This window comes from Trichoplusia ni, chromosome 14 (genome assembly GCF_003590095.1).
Source record: "Trichoplusia ni isolate ovarian cell line Hi5 chromosome 14, tn1, whole genome shotgun sequence".
NCBI classification, from domain to species: Eukaryota; Metazoa; Arthropoda; class Insecta; order Lepidoptera; family Noctuidae; genus Trichoplusia; species Trichoplusia ni.
The window spans coordinates 4,502,205-4,519,660 of record NC_039491.1 but is presented as its reverse complement, the minus strand read 5'-3'; the positions used below and the strand labels follow the sequence as shown (position 1 = coordinate 4,519,660).

Here is a 17,456-nt window from a genome sequence, read left to right as displayed (position 1 = left end):
CATGACAAGCGAAAGTTTAAACACGATTCGCGGATTAGCGGCGAGATGAAACGCCATCGGTTCACAGCCTCCAAAGCTTGTGGTTTAAACTAGTAAGTTTGTAATTGATTAATTTCTATTGTGTTGGTGTTGATGAATAATGGATGTAAACAATTCACTGAGAGTAACAAGGTTTTGGCATGTATTTGTAATAAAAAAAGCTAAAACTTACTGCTAACGGCGCTTAAAGTCTGAAAATGTACTTAATACAGAAAAAAGTAATAGACTTGTAACATGCCTTTACTTTTAACGGTTTTACAATTTAACTAGTTTACAATAAAAACATGTAGTCATTTACCTTTAAAAATTATTTAATATAGAACATTTTTTATAGTACTTAGCAGCCATCTTTAAAAAACATCACTAAGCTTGTCTTTTAGAAATATGCAGACTGTTGACTTTCAGTCTTATCTTTAGATGTTCATACCTATGTGGTGTAAAAGTGAAACTTTTTAAAGGCAATTTTCCGTACAATCTCCAGATTCTATCGGCTATAACGTAATTCTCAGGAGATATCGTCCGGACCATTCAATCGAGATCTACGGAACTATTGAAGATTTCGGACCAATCTAACTCTACTATAAATAAAATAACATTGCGTACGTACTTAACTTTGTGTTATTCCGACTGTTCTTCTATCCAATATTCGCAATACAAAGGTCGGAACAAAGTACGATGTACAAAAAGACTGGAAAGAATTACAAAAATTAACTTTACTGCTTTGTCATAAAAGTCAACTCAAGATTCAATTGGTACTTCATGATGGTCACTAATGTGTTCGATATTTTTTTAAGCAATTATGCGAGTGTTGCCTGCTTATCTACATGCATGTGACATATTGGTATAGTAGTAATGATCTTCTTTTCATTGAATCCATAACTCATAAATACACATAAGTACCTTATTTCCGAAATTAGATCACGAGTTATATTATAAGGCTTAGATGTAAGTTTTTCATGTTTTTAAAATTATGTTTACATAACTAACCGAAAATACTCTGTGATTCGCTTATAGCAGTTTAAAAAATCTCAGATTCTCCAGAAATAGTCTTAAACTATTAAACAAGCTAGTGCCTCGTTAAATCACTGTCAACTTTCACGCCATTTTTCTTCTACGGTATCGTCAATAAGCTGCAGACAATTTCACGAGGCAAAGTCTACATTACTGTATTTATTTAGATAGTGGCTCGAGTCGAGACGGCGACGCCCGTAATGGATTTCTGACGTTGAAATAAATGATAGATCGCCGCCACACGATGCATTACCTGTACACAAGTAGGTGTGCTATGAGTTTGATTAGAGGGACCTTATTTATTAATGGCCTGTAGGTATTTGTGATGTCGGCTTGTTATTGATTTTTTTATTAGTTCTGTTTCTCATAAAAATTACATATCGAAAGAAAAACGTTGGGAATTTTTAAGCTTTAGATATGACCAAGATACTTTAATTATTTATCCACTATAAATCAGTAGGCAAAGTATGGATATTTTCAATTGTTTTATGACTGTAGCATTCAATACTCTTTACAAGATTATTAATGTGGCCACAACCTCCAAACAATTTCTTTAGGAGTCAAATAAAAATTCAATTCAAATGCTACCTCTAGAAATTCTTAGCTCTACTTTCGTCCCACATAACGAAATGATCGGTATCCGAAATAAATCCATTTGGAATAAAGTTTTCGAGTGCACGTAGACATTTGACTTCATGTGATAGATTGTTGCTCGTATATTTATTGATTTGGGTTTACGATACGGTAAATAATGGTCAACGGTAGAGCCAGATGTTTGATACACACCTCTTGGGAATATATAGTTTGGAATCCATTTTAGACTTTGTGTTGTGACTTTTTCAAACGACGACCGATACTGTAGTTATAACGGTAATAATTTGAAATGAGAACAAATTTTCTACTCATCTAAGCAATTTGACGGATTTTTGCAAACCTTCTTATACTCAAGAAGATAAATCGAATCAAAAGTCGTGTAGAGTATGAAAGTGACGGTATGTTGTGAAAATATATTTGACGGATATAGCCATTTGGCGCATAACGACCATAGAGAAAATTTTACACTCTCTACGCAACATTTACCTCATTTATTGTTGAACCTCCAAATATGTAATCTACATTTTAACCTCAAAATAGTAAGTTTACGGGTTGAATATAAATCCACATTACTATCTACTACATAGTACATTGTCGGTTAGGCAACGCTCAAACAGCGGACATAATCGGTACATAAAAAGTTCGTTAGACTGACAGTGGACTAAGTATACACTCTAGCCTTAGCTACACCCGGACCGAACATCGAGTCCGGGCATTGTTTTGTTACAACTTTAATTCACAAACCAACAAGCTTACCCATTGATGTTACATTTCGTCGAACCTTTTGCACGAGCTTGAGTAACGTAGAGGATATCTGACATTTCAACAAAAACTGAAAGCAAGGTATAAAATATGGGTAAAAGTCGCACAGAGCACCGAGCATTCCCACAGAAGTAAAATTACGTGGAAAAAATGCAACATTTCATGGAAACGCTGTAATCAAAATCAAAAAAGATTTTATTTCAAAACGTTGTCTAGGCACTTTTAAAACATAGCAATAATGTCTCTTGATTGGAGAAAAAGAAATGGTTACAAATTTCATAAGTTAGAGTAACTTATTAGTACTTAAAAATATATTATGGCAGTAAAAACTTATACATTATTATTAATGTATTTCAAAACAGCTTAAGAAAATAATCTAGTACATATCTACTCTTACAAACACAACTATATCTCAAACAGCAAGCAAAGTTATGTAAACATAACAAACTTTAAATTATTATGAACAGCATAATCACGTGTGTCTAGGTGAGGTTCACTTTAAAATACACAATACGCCAGCGAAGCTCCAGTGGTAAATACTAATTAATTGGGAGCGACAAACTTCGCTCCCGGTTGCATCGTTCCAACTCCATGTTTTATCACAAGCCCGACCCGGCCCCCGGCAAGGCTCGCTATTTGTCCTATAAAAGCTGTGCCACACCGAGAGTAAGTATAACATTTTTTGAACTTAAATTTAGTATTCATTAAGATTTTACTTAATTTTGTTGCTGTGTTTGGTGAACTGTTTAGCTTGTTTTGAAAACGATAATGAAATATTTTAAACTTTGCCTTCAAACATCGTTCTCATCGCAGAAGAAATGAATCTGCTTAGAAAATTATTGTCTTCAATACGTTCGTACCAAAGATAAAATAAGTTTCTCCTTTGTGATTTCCCAGACTATTCTTCCAAATTCAGTCGACTGGCTAGTACTATAAAAGCCAAAGCATGCGTGAGTAAGATTGTTACCAATAGGTATGCGAAACGGCAGGACAAAATCCGAAAATTTTCGGGTTCTGCAATTACAGTCGATGAAAAATTCTTGAATGGCCACACGATAAGCTGATGATTTTTAAGCACGCGGGATGAAGTGAGACTTTTTCTTCATAGCCTGTATCAGATTTTACTCCTGGATTGAGGAATCAGACTTCTCGATCTTTGCAAATTCAGAGACAAATATAATGTACAAATAGAAAAGTTAAGAGCTCATATTTCTTTCAACGTTATAGATAGAGATCGCCTTTTATATAAAAACTTCATTTGTCGCCTAATCCTGATTAAAATAATTAATGATGTAGGAAAATACACGTCGCAACAACAATTTGTATTCACGCTGATTAAATAGCTTAAAAGCTTGTCGCGTGGCTTTTAATATTAAAACGAGACAAAAATGGATTAAATAATGTCGTGGCAGATTTATAAATCACTCTATATTTTGTATTTAATAAAGTCTTGAAAACGTTGTTACAGATACCTGATGTTAAGGAATTAAAATTGTTCTAAAATGACTTAGAAACAAGCTTGACTGAATGAGAAAGTTCACACGAAGTTGGATTTGGTTCCTGTACTGGAAAATACGTTGTTTTCATGATGGGCATCATTTAAATCGTAAAGTTATAGTTAGTTGTTTCATATTTGCCTCATTCCATAAACATACAATTTCCTTCCGTTAAATACCAATATCGACTATGAATGCAGGTTTAGTCGGCCACCTAGCTAATTCTTATCCCACGCGAGTTCAAACCCGCGAAGAACAGGCATTTAAGTTATATATCGGCCGTTTTGTGTTAATATGACGCATATTTTCCCCCTTCTATTTTCTATTTTAATTTATTTGTTTTTGTGTGTATGCGCCACTTTTTAAGCACAAATAAATATATTTTCTTTCTTTCTTTCTTTCATATAGGAATGCTTGTCCTTAATCTGGACGCATGTGGCATTAACGTAAGTAACGTAACGTAAACTCCAAAGAATCCTTAGTGTGAAAAAGGTTTTTTTTTTATTAAAGAAATGATTGCACTTGATTTTATTTACACTACGAAATGTCGTAACGATGAGATCAGAATGTTACGTAATTTGTGTAATACATGTATGATCCATTGTGTTGTCACCCTAATACTAAATTTTGTCTGATGCTCGTAATATATGGGACGTGGAAATTATCTCATTTTATATGTAACTGTCCTTGACTAGTTTGAGGCCTCTTAATAGTCGTTTGATCTCAAGTAAAATATTATTTTTGTCGTTTGACCTTTTGGAATAACGTACATTATTCTTTATAAAAAGTCCTTGTTTTGTCTATCAGAAAGGCAAGACTTTTAAAGGAGATTGGACTACGATATTACTTTAATGAGAAAACGTTCTATTTGCCTTGTTTTTTAACAACTTTGTAAGGATGTGTAGCATTTCAAGTCTAATTGAAAGCAGATAAGTATAACTGTAACTGTTTTACAAGAACGAAGGGACCCACTATTTAACTTTCCTTCAGAACTACGAACTAGAAATCCACAGACTGACCGTCACGAGCGATGCTTAACCTTAAACTCCTGAGGGAATGGCTATTGCATGATAGTTTAAATGGGATGGTAGAATCTCTATTTTAAACAGGATAGGCGACAGGACGAACTAAATCCGTTCTTACAAAATGTAACTCCTTCTTAGCCATAGATAGAGCTTATTAAAAGGAGGGGGGCCTAGTTTTACCTTACCCTGTATTGGGACACTTGTTTAATTTCACGTCAAGGGTGAATTTTCAATTTTGAATTTTCCATAAAAATGCAATGTAACTAGAAGTATTAAAATATTTAATATACGTTGATTTTATTTAAGACTCAAATAAGTACAACAAAGTGTAAAGTTAGGGTCTAATGAGAAAATAATGAATTTTCCGCATCGTCATAAGCTATGCCTTGGATGCTGTTGGCAGGTGGTGTAGATCTACGAACATTCTATTTTTTATCGGATAAGGCCAAATAATATACTTTTTAAGGAATAAATTTTCCTTGTTTAAATATAGTGCTGATTATACAAACAATTTATTAATATCCTACGATATCTTTATTTGTTTTTGTGTAGGTGTTTCACGTTTACAAAATATTCTTACGAAGAGAATGTGGCTGTTGTGGGAGTGGGAAGGCATGATACGCTAAGTGAAGTGTTGTCTCATTTCAATAACTGCAAAAACGTTTGTTCTGTTCAAAAGAGATTGTATTAATAACTCAGATCCAACGTACAAGAGAATAAAATTAAATAAAAAAATAGAAAAAAAAAACAATGTGACCAATGTACTTCCTTCCGATAGAGTCGAGTTCAGATTAATTATAATTTAGATCAAGTGGGTTCTTTAGAACATAACACTAGCGCCAATTTGAGCAGTTGGTATGAATGGAAACTACGCTCTATTGAAATCTAAAAAAAAACAATGCTAATAAGCGAGGAACCAGCGGAGTCTGCGGAGTCCAGTTGGGTCCGAAACTAGTCGAGAAATTAGGCTAAACGTTGCGCGGGGTTTCACTAACATCCAAGTCATATACACAAAGACACCCAGGACAGCATTCGTGGATCACACAAATCGTTGTCTTACGCTGGGATCGAATTGGTTAACTAACATTGTGATAGGATGATTTTATATACTTGTAAGATGCCATATCTACGAACACGTCCGTTACAAATAGTTTCACGTCCTCTCATTACGCGGCCTCGATTTACCAAGCAAATACGTAAAGCCCACGTATAGGAAAAATTAAGTTAATTTGATCCGATTCCTGCCTTTTTATTTCGACATATTATATTTCGAGTTTTGAAAGCATTTTATTTTCTACCTACACAAATAATTGATTTAACATTTATGCCAAGCACAAAACGGAACACTAGCCAAAAATAATAGGTTTTCGAATATTTTTTGAAGAGATTCACAAATTAATATCAAACTTAGTGTAAGTAGTAAGTAAGTAGTAATTCACAACTGAGCATAGGGCTACTACTCCAATCGTCAGTTGAAATGTCTACAGCCAGAACCTAAACTTAGTCAAAATATGATTAAGGTGATTAAAACATAAAGGAATTAATTTAATTTAATATAATTTCTGCCGTAGTAACTCTAGTTCGTTGGTTTACGGCGGCAATAATTGAAAGCTCCGTTTTAATAGGAGGCACGATTAAATATATTACGGGTGGTAAACAGCGGGGTAATGCTGACCGTTACTTTATAAGACTAGCTGAAGTACCGTGGTTCTGTTTGTTTAATCGAGAATTTATTAATGACTATTTGCGCCTGAAAGGGTTACCTGAGTTTATTTTTTCAAGGTTCGACCTCCGTGGTCGAGTGGCGTACGAACCGGTTTCAAGGTGTCGCTAGCTCTGAGGACCCGGGTTCGATCCCCGGTCGGGTCAATGTAAAAATTCACATTTCTACATTCTCTCGGCCCAGACCCGGGAGAATGTAGAAATGTGATACCTTCGTTGTATCTGAATTCCATAACACAAGTGCTTTAGCAACTTACTTTGGGTTCAGAACAATGTATGTGATGTTGTCCGCATTTATTTATTTTAAGGTTGTTAAGTCACGTCTTATTAGCACGGGTTCGAAAACTCACACCAAGTTTCCCATAAACCATACAAAATAAAGAAGTTTATCTCAGATACACTGTTGGTTCGTCTTACTGGGACTCTACATTTTATTGTGATAAAAGGCTGTATGCCTGTATTAATCCTGTGTCAACCGTCTCCATGCCAAATTGCAACAAAATATCTCACTGTTTGAGCTCGGAGAATTACAAGGATACGGAAGCAAGAACATACAAACCCACTCAGAATATTACGCCTTATAATATTAGGGTGTTGTTCGTGGATCAATTACATCTCTTTTATTCTATTTTAAGCCAACGCTTAGCTACAGCCGGTGTTAGTCAAATTAAATTACAATATTAATCACAGAAAAAAGAAACTAAATTTGTAAGGCATGAAAAATAATAATGTATGAAATTTGACTCCTAGTAACGTAGTGGTTACTAACGTAAATGGTAAAAGGTTTTACCAAGAAATGTTAACTTCAAAATAATCTCTAATTCGCCTTCAGCAATAGAAGGAAACATGATACGCAACATGGCATATCCCTATAGTAACAGGTAATAATATTCCGCAATTTTCAGACATCCGCAACTTTGAAACTAAAATTAAAATAAATGGAATATCAGGAGTGCTAGACAATTGATAAACATACTAATATAAAAATACTAATATAACTTCTAAACACATACATAATACGGATAAATTACACCCAGACATAGAATAATGATCGTGCTCATCACACAAACGTTTGTCCTGGGTGGGGATCGAACTTAAGTTGCACGGTTTTATTTGATTAAGCATGTTAAAATTTATAATTAAAAATATTGAAATAATATTTTTCGTATTAAGGTAAACGAAAAGAACTGTCACAGTATACTAGTGTTAAATAGCTTGTTTGTTTAGGCTCTGGCAATGTGCTCTGAAGATGCAAAAAGTTGAAGTGGTTTCAAGAAACTTAATTTCGTAACCAACAGATGTACATATTGAAAATTAGTTAAATATGTCCATTAAATGTCCAATGTTTAAAGTACGTCGTATTATGACTTAACGATACCGTAAAAGAAGGGATCTACAAAATTGAATCGCATGCTAGCCTGACCATAATACGTCAATAACATTATTTATACGTTTAACGTAAGTAACGTTTTTGACTGAAGTTTACAGTGGTTAAAATATTAACTAACAAAATTAATTTAATCTTTAAGGTGTTTGTATTTTATAAGTACGAGTCGTTTTCTCGAAACTGACTAATTACAGTCCAGTCAGTCAAATAAGCTAGAAACACAAAAAGCTACGAAATGCATAACCCACCTAATTAATTACTCTTGCATTCGTTGCTCAAGATCGGCAAAAGAAATTATTCTGGAAAAATTAACTATCTTTTCTCTTTTATGAGATGCAACTTGGTGAAACATGGAAAGACCCTGGGACCCTGTTGCCCCAGAAATCGTGTTCCGTTTTTACTTTTTTGGTTAGGTATGAAACTTAAAAACTCTACTCTAGACCCGAACTGAAAATCATTACGACATTGGCAACCAGTCTTTCTAAGCAATACCCATTATATATTGATTTATTTACGTAATGATTCCATTGTCAATACCAAGGCTTAAAAACAAGTGACGGGTCTTCTTGGTCAGAATACGAACGTTAATGCTTTTTTGGTACGAATGTTGTAAAATATGTCGGCACCAAATCGTAACCTAAAATCAAAACTGTAAAATCTGTAATTAACGGTTAATGATTTACTTTTAATAATAGTTTTTAACGTTTATTTAACTACGGTAGAAATAAAAGGCTTTATAGGCCTTCTTAATTAACACGCAATCTTTTTGTTAAGCATGCGACCGATTCTTTAGTCGCGTGTTTCATTAAATATAATTTTTATTTTAAATGTCAGATTTTTTTTTCTTTATAACTTTTAGTACGATTTTTTTGGTCGAATTTTGTTGGTACGACATGTTTTGTTCGACTATTTGAAAGCTTACTTGTAATTATGCTCGGATATTATTCGAGTTTGAATCGTTTGAGTTTATGACGGCTTGTTTGTTTAATGACATTTTAGTAGTCGAGAAGGAACAAAAATTAAAAGAAGTGTTCAGTTCTTTGTTCCTAATTTTTTAATTTGCTTATTGTATTTAACGGAAATGAGTGCTTTTACGACAACTGATGTGAGTTTGACATGTCCGTTCAGTTGATTTGAGCGTACGTTTTATCTATTGGCGTTCAACAGCTAGATGAAAGCATCAAAGTCAGCCAAAAAGAATAAAAGTAAAAGAAAATTGATACTGAAGCTTGGTCGCTTACGAGTAGGTGGTTTCAGATACATGAATCTGAGCATGAACAGCAAAATCTAGGCACTTCCAGAGTTAATAAAACTAAATATCACAGACCAATACGCTGATCGCGATAAGACTAAACATTCTAATATCTCAGTTAATGGTCTATGAAGTTCAATATAATTGGACACGTATAACCCCAGCTAATATCGTGAGCCAGCTCTCACAATTACTGGCACAATACAATTACGAGTCAGCAATGCTTTAACTTATTACCAAATAAAAAGAAAAACCACTTCAAACCGCGCCTTCAGAGCATAAATCTTACTTTTAATAGCAATTTTATTGCCAAGGAAAACTATTATTGCACAATTTTGAAGTTGCTGGACTAATTAGAGAAATGGCTTTTGATTCACTATAATTAACAATAATTTAATGTTACTGTAAAATGGACTTTATCAACTTCTCATAAAGTTAAATTTTCTTTGACATTTACTTTTATATATGAATTCAATACACAATGATTGCGCTAACTGGTAACTGTCTGAAATTGCATAGGACGGTTTCGTAACAGAAATAAGGCGGCGAAAGATTAATAAGCTGATTGGATAATGACGCTCGTCATTACCTATAGTACAGTGAAAAGCAACAGTCACGCCGAATACGAGTCTTAGACGTTTATAAGCTTACTGAAACGCAAAATTACGGGTTTGAACATAAGATAAAATATATTATACTTAATCTTTTCCTCCATATCATTACTCCCTAAAGGCAGGGAAGATTAATTGTGAAATAGCTAGGTCAACTTAATATAGAAATCATCATGATTTGTATCGTAGGACCCCAGCGTATCCCAAGGGTGCCGTAAGGGACAACTAATGGATGCGTGCCAGAGTAATGGACTTAGAAAACAATATAGCGACAAGAACACTGTCTGTACTATGATTATAGTTCTTTGTATTTACTTTAGCAGAGTAATGTTCCGAATCGTACCTACAGTATTTGTATTATTTGCATGTATGTATAGGTATAGGTATAAGTAAGTTGGAAAATATCAATTTATCCATTGAGTGTTTTACTATTATCCAATTTTATTACAACACTTTAGTCGACGGTAGTACTTTCGTATTATCATATTTCACAGTTCTCTATTCAGTGTTCGACGCAATAGAAGTTTCTTCGAAAATGAAAATAATTTCTGAGGCAACCATCAAAGACTATTCAAAAACTGTGGGAGTCAGGAATAAAATCGACAAAACCATGACACTGCCCCTTTTTATCCAAGCAATTCTCGGGCACAACATCTTAGATCCCACTTGGGCTTGGCGACGCAGAATCTCACATCACATATTTGTAGTATTCTTACTCGCTTACGTTTTACTCGGCACCAGAGATTATTTAAAAGATGCAACCGATGTACCAGAAATAGGAGAAGCATACTACACGATACTAATAACATCACTATTCCCGATGAAATACTTGCTTTTCGTGAACAGTAGAGGAACGTTTCGACATCTCTATTTAATGGCCAAGACTTCGCTATTCGAAATAGTAGAAATGGAATCTACTGCGAAGTCAGTCGAGTTGTTGAGAAAATTGAAGCTGTTTACGAGATTTCTGCTGGTGATAGTCTTGTTTCCCGTGATAATGTATTTAAGCGCCGCGATGTGGTTTTATGTTCATGGTGAAAGGGTCACACTGTCAAGGACGACTTCTATTTTAATGCCCCTGACTTCCCCATACCACGAACTTGGTCTGACGCTGCACACGATGTTCTTTTTTTACATGTCATTCACTTTCTTGGTAATAGACATGTGGCTAGTTATTCTCATGTTTTTCTTTTGCGTGGCTTGCGACAGTTTGGCGACGTTTTTGTATGTGGAGCCGAAAGAGTCGACCGAAAGTGATACGGAATACGCCACACGTCTTAACGACAGTCTTAGGTTGTTTTATGGTCGTCACAACGTATTGATGGAGTAAGTATCATTTCTTTGCTTTATTGAAAGAAAAGATATGTGAATAATGGACGCCTCTTATTATTACAGGTATCTGAATATTCTAAGCGATATGTACAAATGGCCAACTGTAGTTCCTTTGATAAGTGTATTGCTTGCATCTGGACTAATATTGTTTCTTATGAGTGAGGTTTGTATTTTCTGGTTTCGAAAATAAATAAAACTGATAGCCTTTTAAAATATTGTCTCTTTTTTTGTTTTTCAGCAAGTTGAATGGACATTCTTGTCCCATTTAGTGCCAACATTCATGGAAATATTTGCTTACAATTGGTTTGGTGAACAAATTAAAGCAAAGGTGAGATTAAATGAAAACACATAAGGCGCCGTATGGTCATATGTATGTACGAAGAAAGAGACAGCACAATTCTATTGGGTTCACAAAGCCATAGTGACGATAAAAAATTTGGTTTCCTTTCAATAAATCAGTTACAAAATACATATATATTCTCATGAACTTATTTTTATTTTCAAGGGAACCTTGCTTAACATGGCGTTACTAGACTTTGATTGGCCAAACATGCACCTAAAAGACAAGAAGAACTACCATATTATCATCACTTATATGGTAAAGGACTTCAGTATTCAAACGGCCGTAGGAAACGATCTGTCACTTTGCACAATGACTGCGGTAAGTATGAACTCTGTTATACGAATAACGAAAAACGCACCAGTGCCAAGCAAAAACTGTTTTAAATAAATAAGGGTTACTTTAATAAGTAAAATCATATTCGACATCGGAGAAAGATATATCTTTTTATGTACTAGCCACGTCAGATTGCTACTGGAACGTCTCATAGAAACTCGAACATACAACAACAACGTACTAAAGTACTGCATAGAACCACTTTGGGCAGAAGGAGAAAGCTCCCGTTTTTCTTGTGTCAAATGTTAATTTGACGTCTGACAAACATCCCCTCTCCTTTGACATTTAACTTCATATCTTAGCAATTCGCAAATTCATAATGCTTAAGACGTCACTTCCATTTTAATTTAATTACTTATTCTATAAATATTAACGTTGTGCTCTGAAGTATGACAGATGCCTAAAACAGTGTATTTTTTGCAATCTTTTTCTGGACACAATGAATTTTGCTCTAAAAATTTAGGGAACCAAAAGCCCATTATGATATAATCGAAATATTTTCACAGGTTCTCAAAGCGAGTTATCAAGCCTTCGCACTACTCAAGTCAATGGAAGAGTAGCTTTCTATCTCTATTTGTATTTAATGGCACACTCACTTAAATTCCACAATCTCAAATGTACTAATGTATCACACGGCAAATTACTTACACAACCCAAAAAACCAATTACAATAAAATCATACGTTAAAAGAGAAAAGTTCTTTTTTATCCAAACCGCTTAACCACCAATCAGATAGCATTTGCACGCTTCAATTGAAGAAAAATAGAAGTGTATTACCGAAATTGGACATTGAAAAAGGTAAAGTTGTCGGATCGTACGTAATCCTTGGTTTCAGACTTTTTTTTACACAACTGAACGAGTAAAGTTTGACTTAGAACATGGTGACATTGTGTGAAATACTGATAGCATGTATTTTTATCTTTCCAATTCAACCAAACGAAGCTCACTCAAAACGTTCATGCGGATGAATTAAGGGATAAATTTCTTTGTTAAACTTACAACTCAAAGGTCTTTACGGTGATATTTAGCTTTCAGAAACATACAATACCAAAATATGCCAAAACCAAACTGATTTTAAACGTGACTGCACTTTCAAAGCTATTTAAATACGCAGCAGTAGCCGAGAACCACTTTGAATTGCTTTCAACTGGTCTGAACCGATTCAAACCAGTTTGATCTGGATCAGTGTTCAGAGCGCAATACCGTGAAAATGCTTTACGATCACTGCTACGGAGCATTTATGTGAGTGTTAAAATTCTCACCGACTGTACTATTATACTATTGGTTTTCGAAATGAATTTTTAAAGCCTTCTACGGACGCAGTATGACGATTAATAATTAATCTATTTATCACGTGACTTTTTGTAGTGGAACACTGTGGGCAACATCTACTACTTTTGTTTTTGTCAAACTAAAATTTCTAATTTTATCGTTTCTCATTATGTGTATACATTCTAGTATGTAATTAAATACGTCTTACGTACTTACATTTAATTTCTTGATTCATTTTTGTCTTCAATACTTAAGAAAGTGCACCGTTTCCTTGAGTACAAAGCTAAAAAGAAAACAAAATTGTCACCTTCGTGAAGCAAGTAGTAGTAGCCAGAAGTAATCCCGGGAGGTAAGTGTGGTAATTCAAAGTCTTTCCCCCTCCCCTCCCTCCGAGACCATACATGTGATGATTGAACCCCGGTACGTGGCGCAGCTAGAAATAAAATAGTTCGCCGTTGTAAGGTGTTATTTTAAAACCTTGAGAACTCACTTTTTGGGAATGCGGAAGTTTTGCGGCAACAAAGTTTACTGGTAAAATTCAAGAATAGAAGGTACTGTTTGGTAAAGTATGTTGTAAACTTATAGTATTCCATTATGTCATGATAAGTTTTCGTTGTTGATAAAAAAATTCTCATTAAAGAATTGGTTTGCGAAAAAAGTTTGCGATTTTCCACAGAATTTTGGAGGAGGTTTATTCGTAATACTAGCGAGAACATAACAAAAAAATAAGAACTTTTCAATCCTTTTTGTCTGTTTTGTTTCTCGGCGATAATAATCTGTACTTCGTTAACAGAAAGTAATACTTTTGCTCATTAAATTTTACTCCAAATGATGTCAGTTAGTTAAGGCTACTAAGTATGTCTTAATCCTTATACGTGTATTAAAATAAATAGAAAAAGATATTGTACATCCAGCACTTAATACATCGTTTTTTAATGGAATTTACTAAATTCACGAGGCGAGATTACTCTTTTAGTTTTTGATTCTTTAAGAATTTTCACTTTTTGTTTGATGAAAAAAAAAGGATTTTGCCCAGATACGCTTCTATGTACTTACAAGATATTGTCACCAGTTTCTAAATAATACATCGTAGATATTAACTCTCTGAGAATTCATGCCAAAACAAAATGAAACTTTTTGAAGCCACTGTGGATGACGTAACATGAAGAAACTAAGATTCTACTTCACTGAGCAGAATCACAAAGCAAATTCAAGAGAAGGTCAGGATGCAAGAAAAGTCGATCGGAATTTACTTTAAATCTTATCTCAGCTGAAATATTTACTTTAAAGCTCAGTAGCTGTAAAAATAAGTTTCAGTCTTTTATATTAGAATCTGAGTTTATGAAATTTTAGATAAAATCAGTATGGGTTTAAAAATTTATGTTATTATTACATGACGACCAAAAAAATTGAAACATATTAAAAGACGACGGAGTACAAGATACAGTTAATTAAGAGCGGGATTTTTATAAAATCTTGCTATTTTGTGCAACCCAGAAATTTCGTATGGTATCACGAAACCTACTAAAATAGTTTTAGCAAATTGCTAGTATCACCGTATGATTTTATTTTATGAGTTTTTTCTTTACTGCAGTTCGTTAAGCGGGATAATGTTATTACGACTTGCAATACAGTTCCGTATTAAATATATTTAAAGAATGTTTTATTAATTAAATATATAACCATGAATAGAATCTTCTTTTTTTAATAGAAAAATACTTTATTTTGTTTGAAAGCAATACGGCCTGCAAAAATCGAGATTATAAATAAAGAAAGTACAATAAACAATTAATCTTAAGTTTTTTTATCTTCTAATATCTTTGAAGAACCCCAAAAGTGTGAAGCGGAAATTATATCCAACAAAAAGTGTTCTGTGTTAGCTCGGTAATGAAATTAACAGTCCCTGCTGAGTTTAGTTAATTTCAGTTTTACGGTAACTCGAGGCAACTGTTATATTTCATTGTTGGAATAACACCTGCGCTTTCTAGGGACTGGAAAAATTCGGAACGAAGAATTCCGGGAAGGAAAATTATCTGCAGAAGTTGGAAATTGTCTTCTGTTAGATGTATTGTCCGTTAGTTCTAACTACTTTAGAGTTTAACCCATTTATATGATGCAGCTTATAGTTCGTGACATTAATTGGATTAGCTGCAGTGTAAGTGCGAATAAATGTTGTGTTGAGTAAGGTTATTTTATTATAAAAATACTTCTCTCTCACTTTTTAGAGATGTTTAGTTACTGATAATAAAATTGTATTATGTTGCTCACCGCACACTAAATAGGTAACAATTTTAGTAAAGCAAAATTTTCTGTTTTATTCGAAATTGATACATAGAGCAATTGCTCTCTTCTTGGTGCATTCTATGACATTACATAAATCGGAGTGTTAAAAATGCAATACCAGTGCTTTTCAGTAAGGAACCCTAACATAATATATTTTTATATACACAACAGTAAAATATTAAAGTAACACTCCACCCATTTATTTAACTCTATTGTGGGTCTTTTCATCCCAAGTTGTTAAACGCCTACACGAAAAGCCGGCGATAACGCGGCCTGCCCCAGAAAATGATTTGGCCCGCAACGGAATCAATCAAAATTGGAAGTAAGGGGATTACGATAGGACATAATTGTAAGGAAAATATATCGAAAATCGATGGACAATTTCATATAGGGATTTGGACTAGTCTTGCTTTTTGTTCTGTAAAGAATTTGAGTAGGATTGAGTAGTATTAAACACGTAGCAGTATTGATACAAGCAATGTCCTCAAGTTTCGCTCGCTATTTGAATTTGTTTTTCCAAGTGACATAGTCTAAAATTTTTTGTAAAATGATGTCGATGACACCGCTCATTATCGAATTTTAAATCTTAATATATATAAATCTCGTTTCACAATGTTTGTCCTCAGGGGACGCCTAAACCACTTAACCGATTATAATAAAATTCGCACACCATATGCAGTTCGATCCAACTTGAGAGATAGGATAGTTTAAATCCCAAGTTATAGTCGTAATTTCTTCTAACCATGCGGATGAAGTCGCGGGCAACAACTAGTTTTATATAATAAAAATAGATTTAATTCCATTTCAATTATTCATGTATTTTTTTCGTAAATCACAAAATTAGTTTTTATATACCTTTTAATCATTTAGATGCACGTTACGAATGAACAAAGTAATAAAACTACTAGCTGTTATAAAAGCAAACTTTATTTTCGTGCCAGGGTCTAAGAGGCATAATTAATATCAATTATTTTCTCCCTATTAATCCTGTTAAAAATAATCTGCATCCCCTTTTCACTAAATCATGACCCTTAGAATTTATTACATGAAATTAATTAAGCGAGATCCACCCCGAAAATGTTGCAAAACCAATTTAAATTATGTTAATTATTTTATAATCAAAATATTTCTCCACGTCTACATAAGACGTGGAGAAAGTATATGTGAATTAATTAAGGAGTATTATTATGGTTGCTATATTAAAGTTGTTTTAAAAATAATGAAAAAGAAATACATAAAAAAATTGAATTATTTCACCATGTACTTATACATTGTGTGATAAATAGTGGTAAATATTACTTATACTACTAAATTAATTTAATTTTAACATACTGTCATTTACGCATAAACTGAATTATGAATTTCGTTTGGTGTTGCTTTATAATGTTAATATATATTAAGTAGAAAATGACTTATATAATGATACTATTATAAGAACTTTTAAACTCGGGGCGTTTAATAAACCCTATTGACATAACATCATCCTACGAACTGGCACAAAGAGCTATTGCAGTCCATTAAAGCTTCATATTGCATTGCATTACAATAAAGTCAACAGTTTCCTTTCATACAGTTCAAAATCGACACCGCTCATTACTAAATGACGTCATCATCATCACTATCATCAGCTCATATTCGTCCTCCGCTGGACATACATAGGCCTCGTCAATTGCACGCCATCGAGATCTATCTTCAGCTAAATGATGTTTCTATAAAACGAGCTCTTACCCGTGACTGCGTCCACGTGCCCACGGGAATAGGGATACGGTGATAAAAAGTTTCCTATGTCCTCTTCGACGTCCCAGGCTACCTCTGAGTCAATTTTCATTACCAACGGCAGTTGTGGTGCCCTTGTGGTTTAGTCCGGGTTTTTAAGCAGTGCAGGATCGATCTAAATTCAGTATAAGTATAAATATGACTTGGTAAACGTATCTTCTTAACTTTTCTAGTACACCACTGACAAAGGATATGTATGTGTATGGACTATTATAATA

The 17,456-nt window shown here is 33.8% G+C and overlaps 1 protein-coding gene across 1 annotated transcript; it reads left to right on the top strand.

The window, feature by feature from the left end:
* Positions 1–10,009: 10,009 nt before the first annotated feature.
* LOC113500708 lies at positions 10,010–12,530 on the top strand. Its single transcript, XM_026881591.1, has 5 exons — positions 10,010–11,225; positions 11,295–11,394; positions 11,470–11,559; positions 11,737–11,892; positions 12,414–12,530. Exons 1-5 carry the CDS (start codon positions 10,435–10,437, stop codon positions 12,465–12,467), a joined length of 1,191 nt encoding a protein of 396 aa, XP_026737392.1. The 5' UTR covers positions 10,010–10,434; the 3' UTR covers positions 12,468–12,530.
* Positions 12,531–17,456: the final 4,926 nt, after the last annotated feature.

Coding starts and splice junctions, on each gene's coding strand:
- LOC113500708 (XM_026881591.1), top strand. CDS start 10,435: ATGAAAATAATTTCTGAGGCAACCATCAAAGACTATTCAAAAACTGTG. Junction 11,226..11,294: donor CGTCACAACGTATTGATGGA/GTAAGTATCATT, acceptor TTATTATTACAG/GTATCTGAATATTCTAAGCG. Junction 11,893..12,413: donor CACTTTGCACAATGACTGCG/GTAAGTATGAAC, acceptor ATATTTTCACAG/GTTCTCAAAGCGAGTTATCA.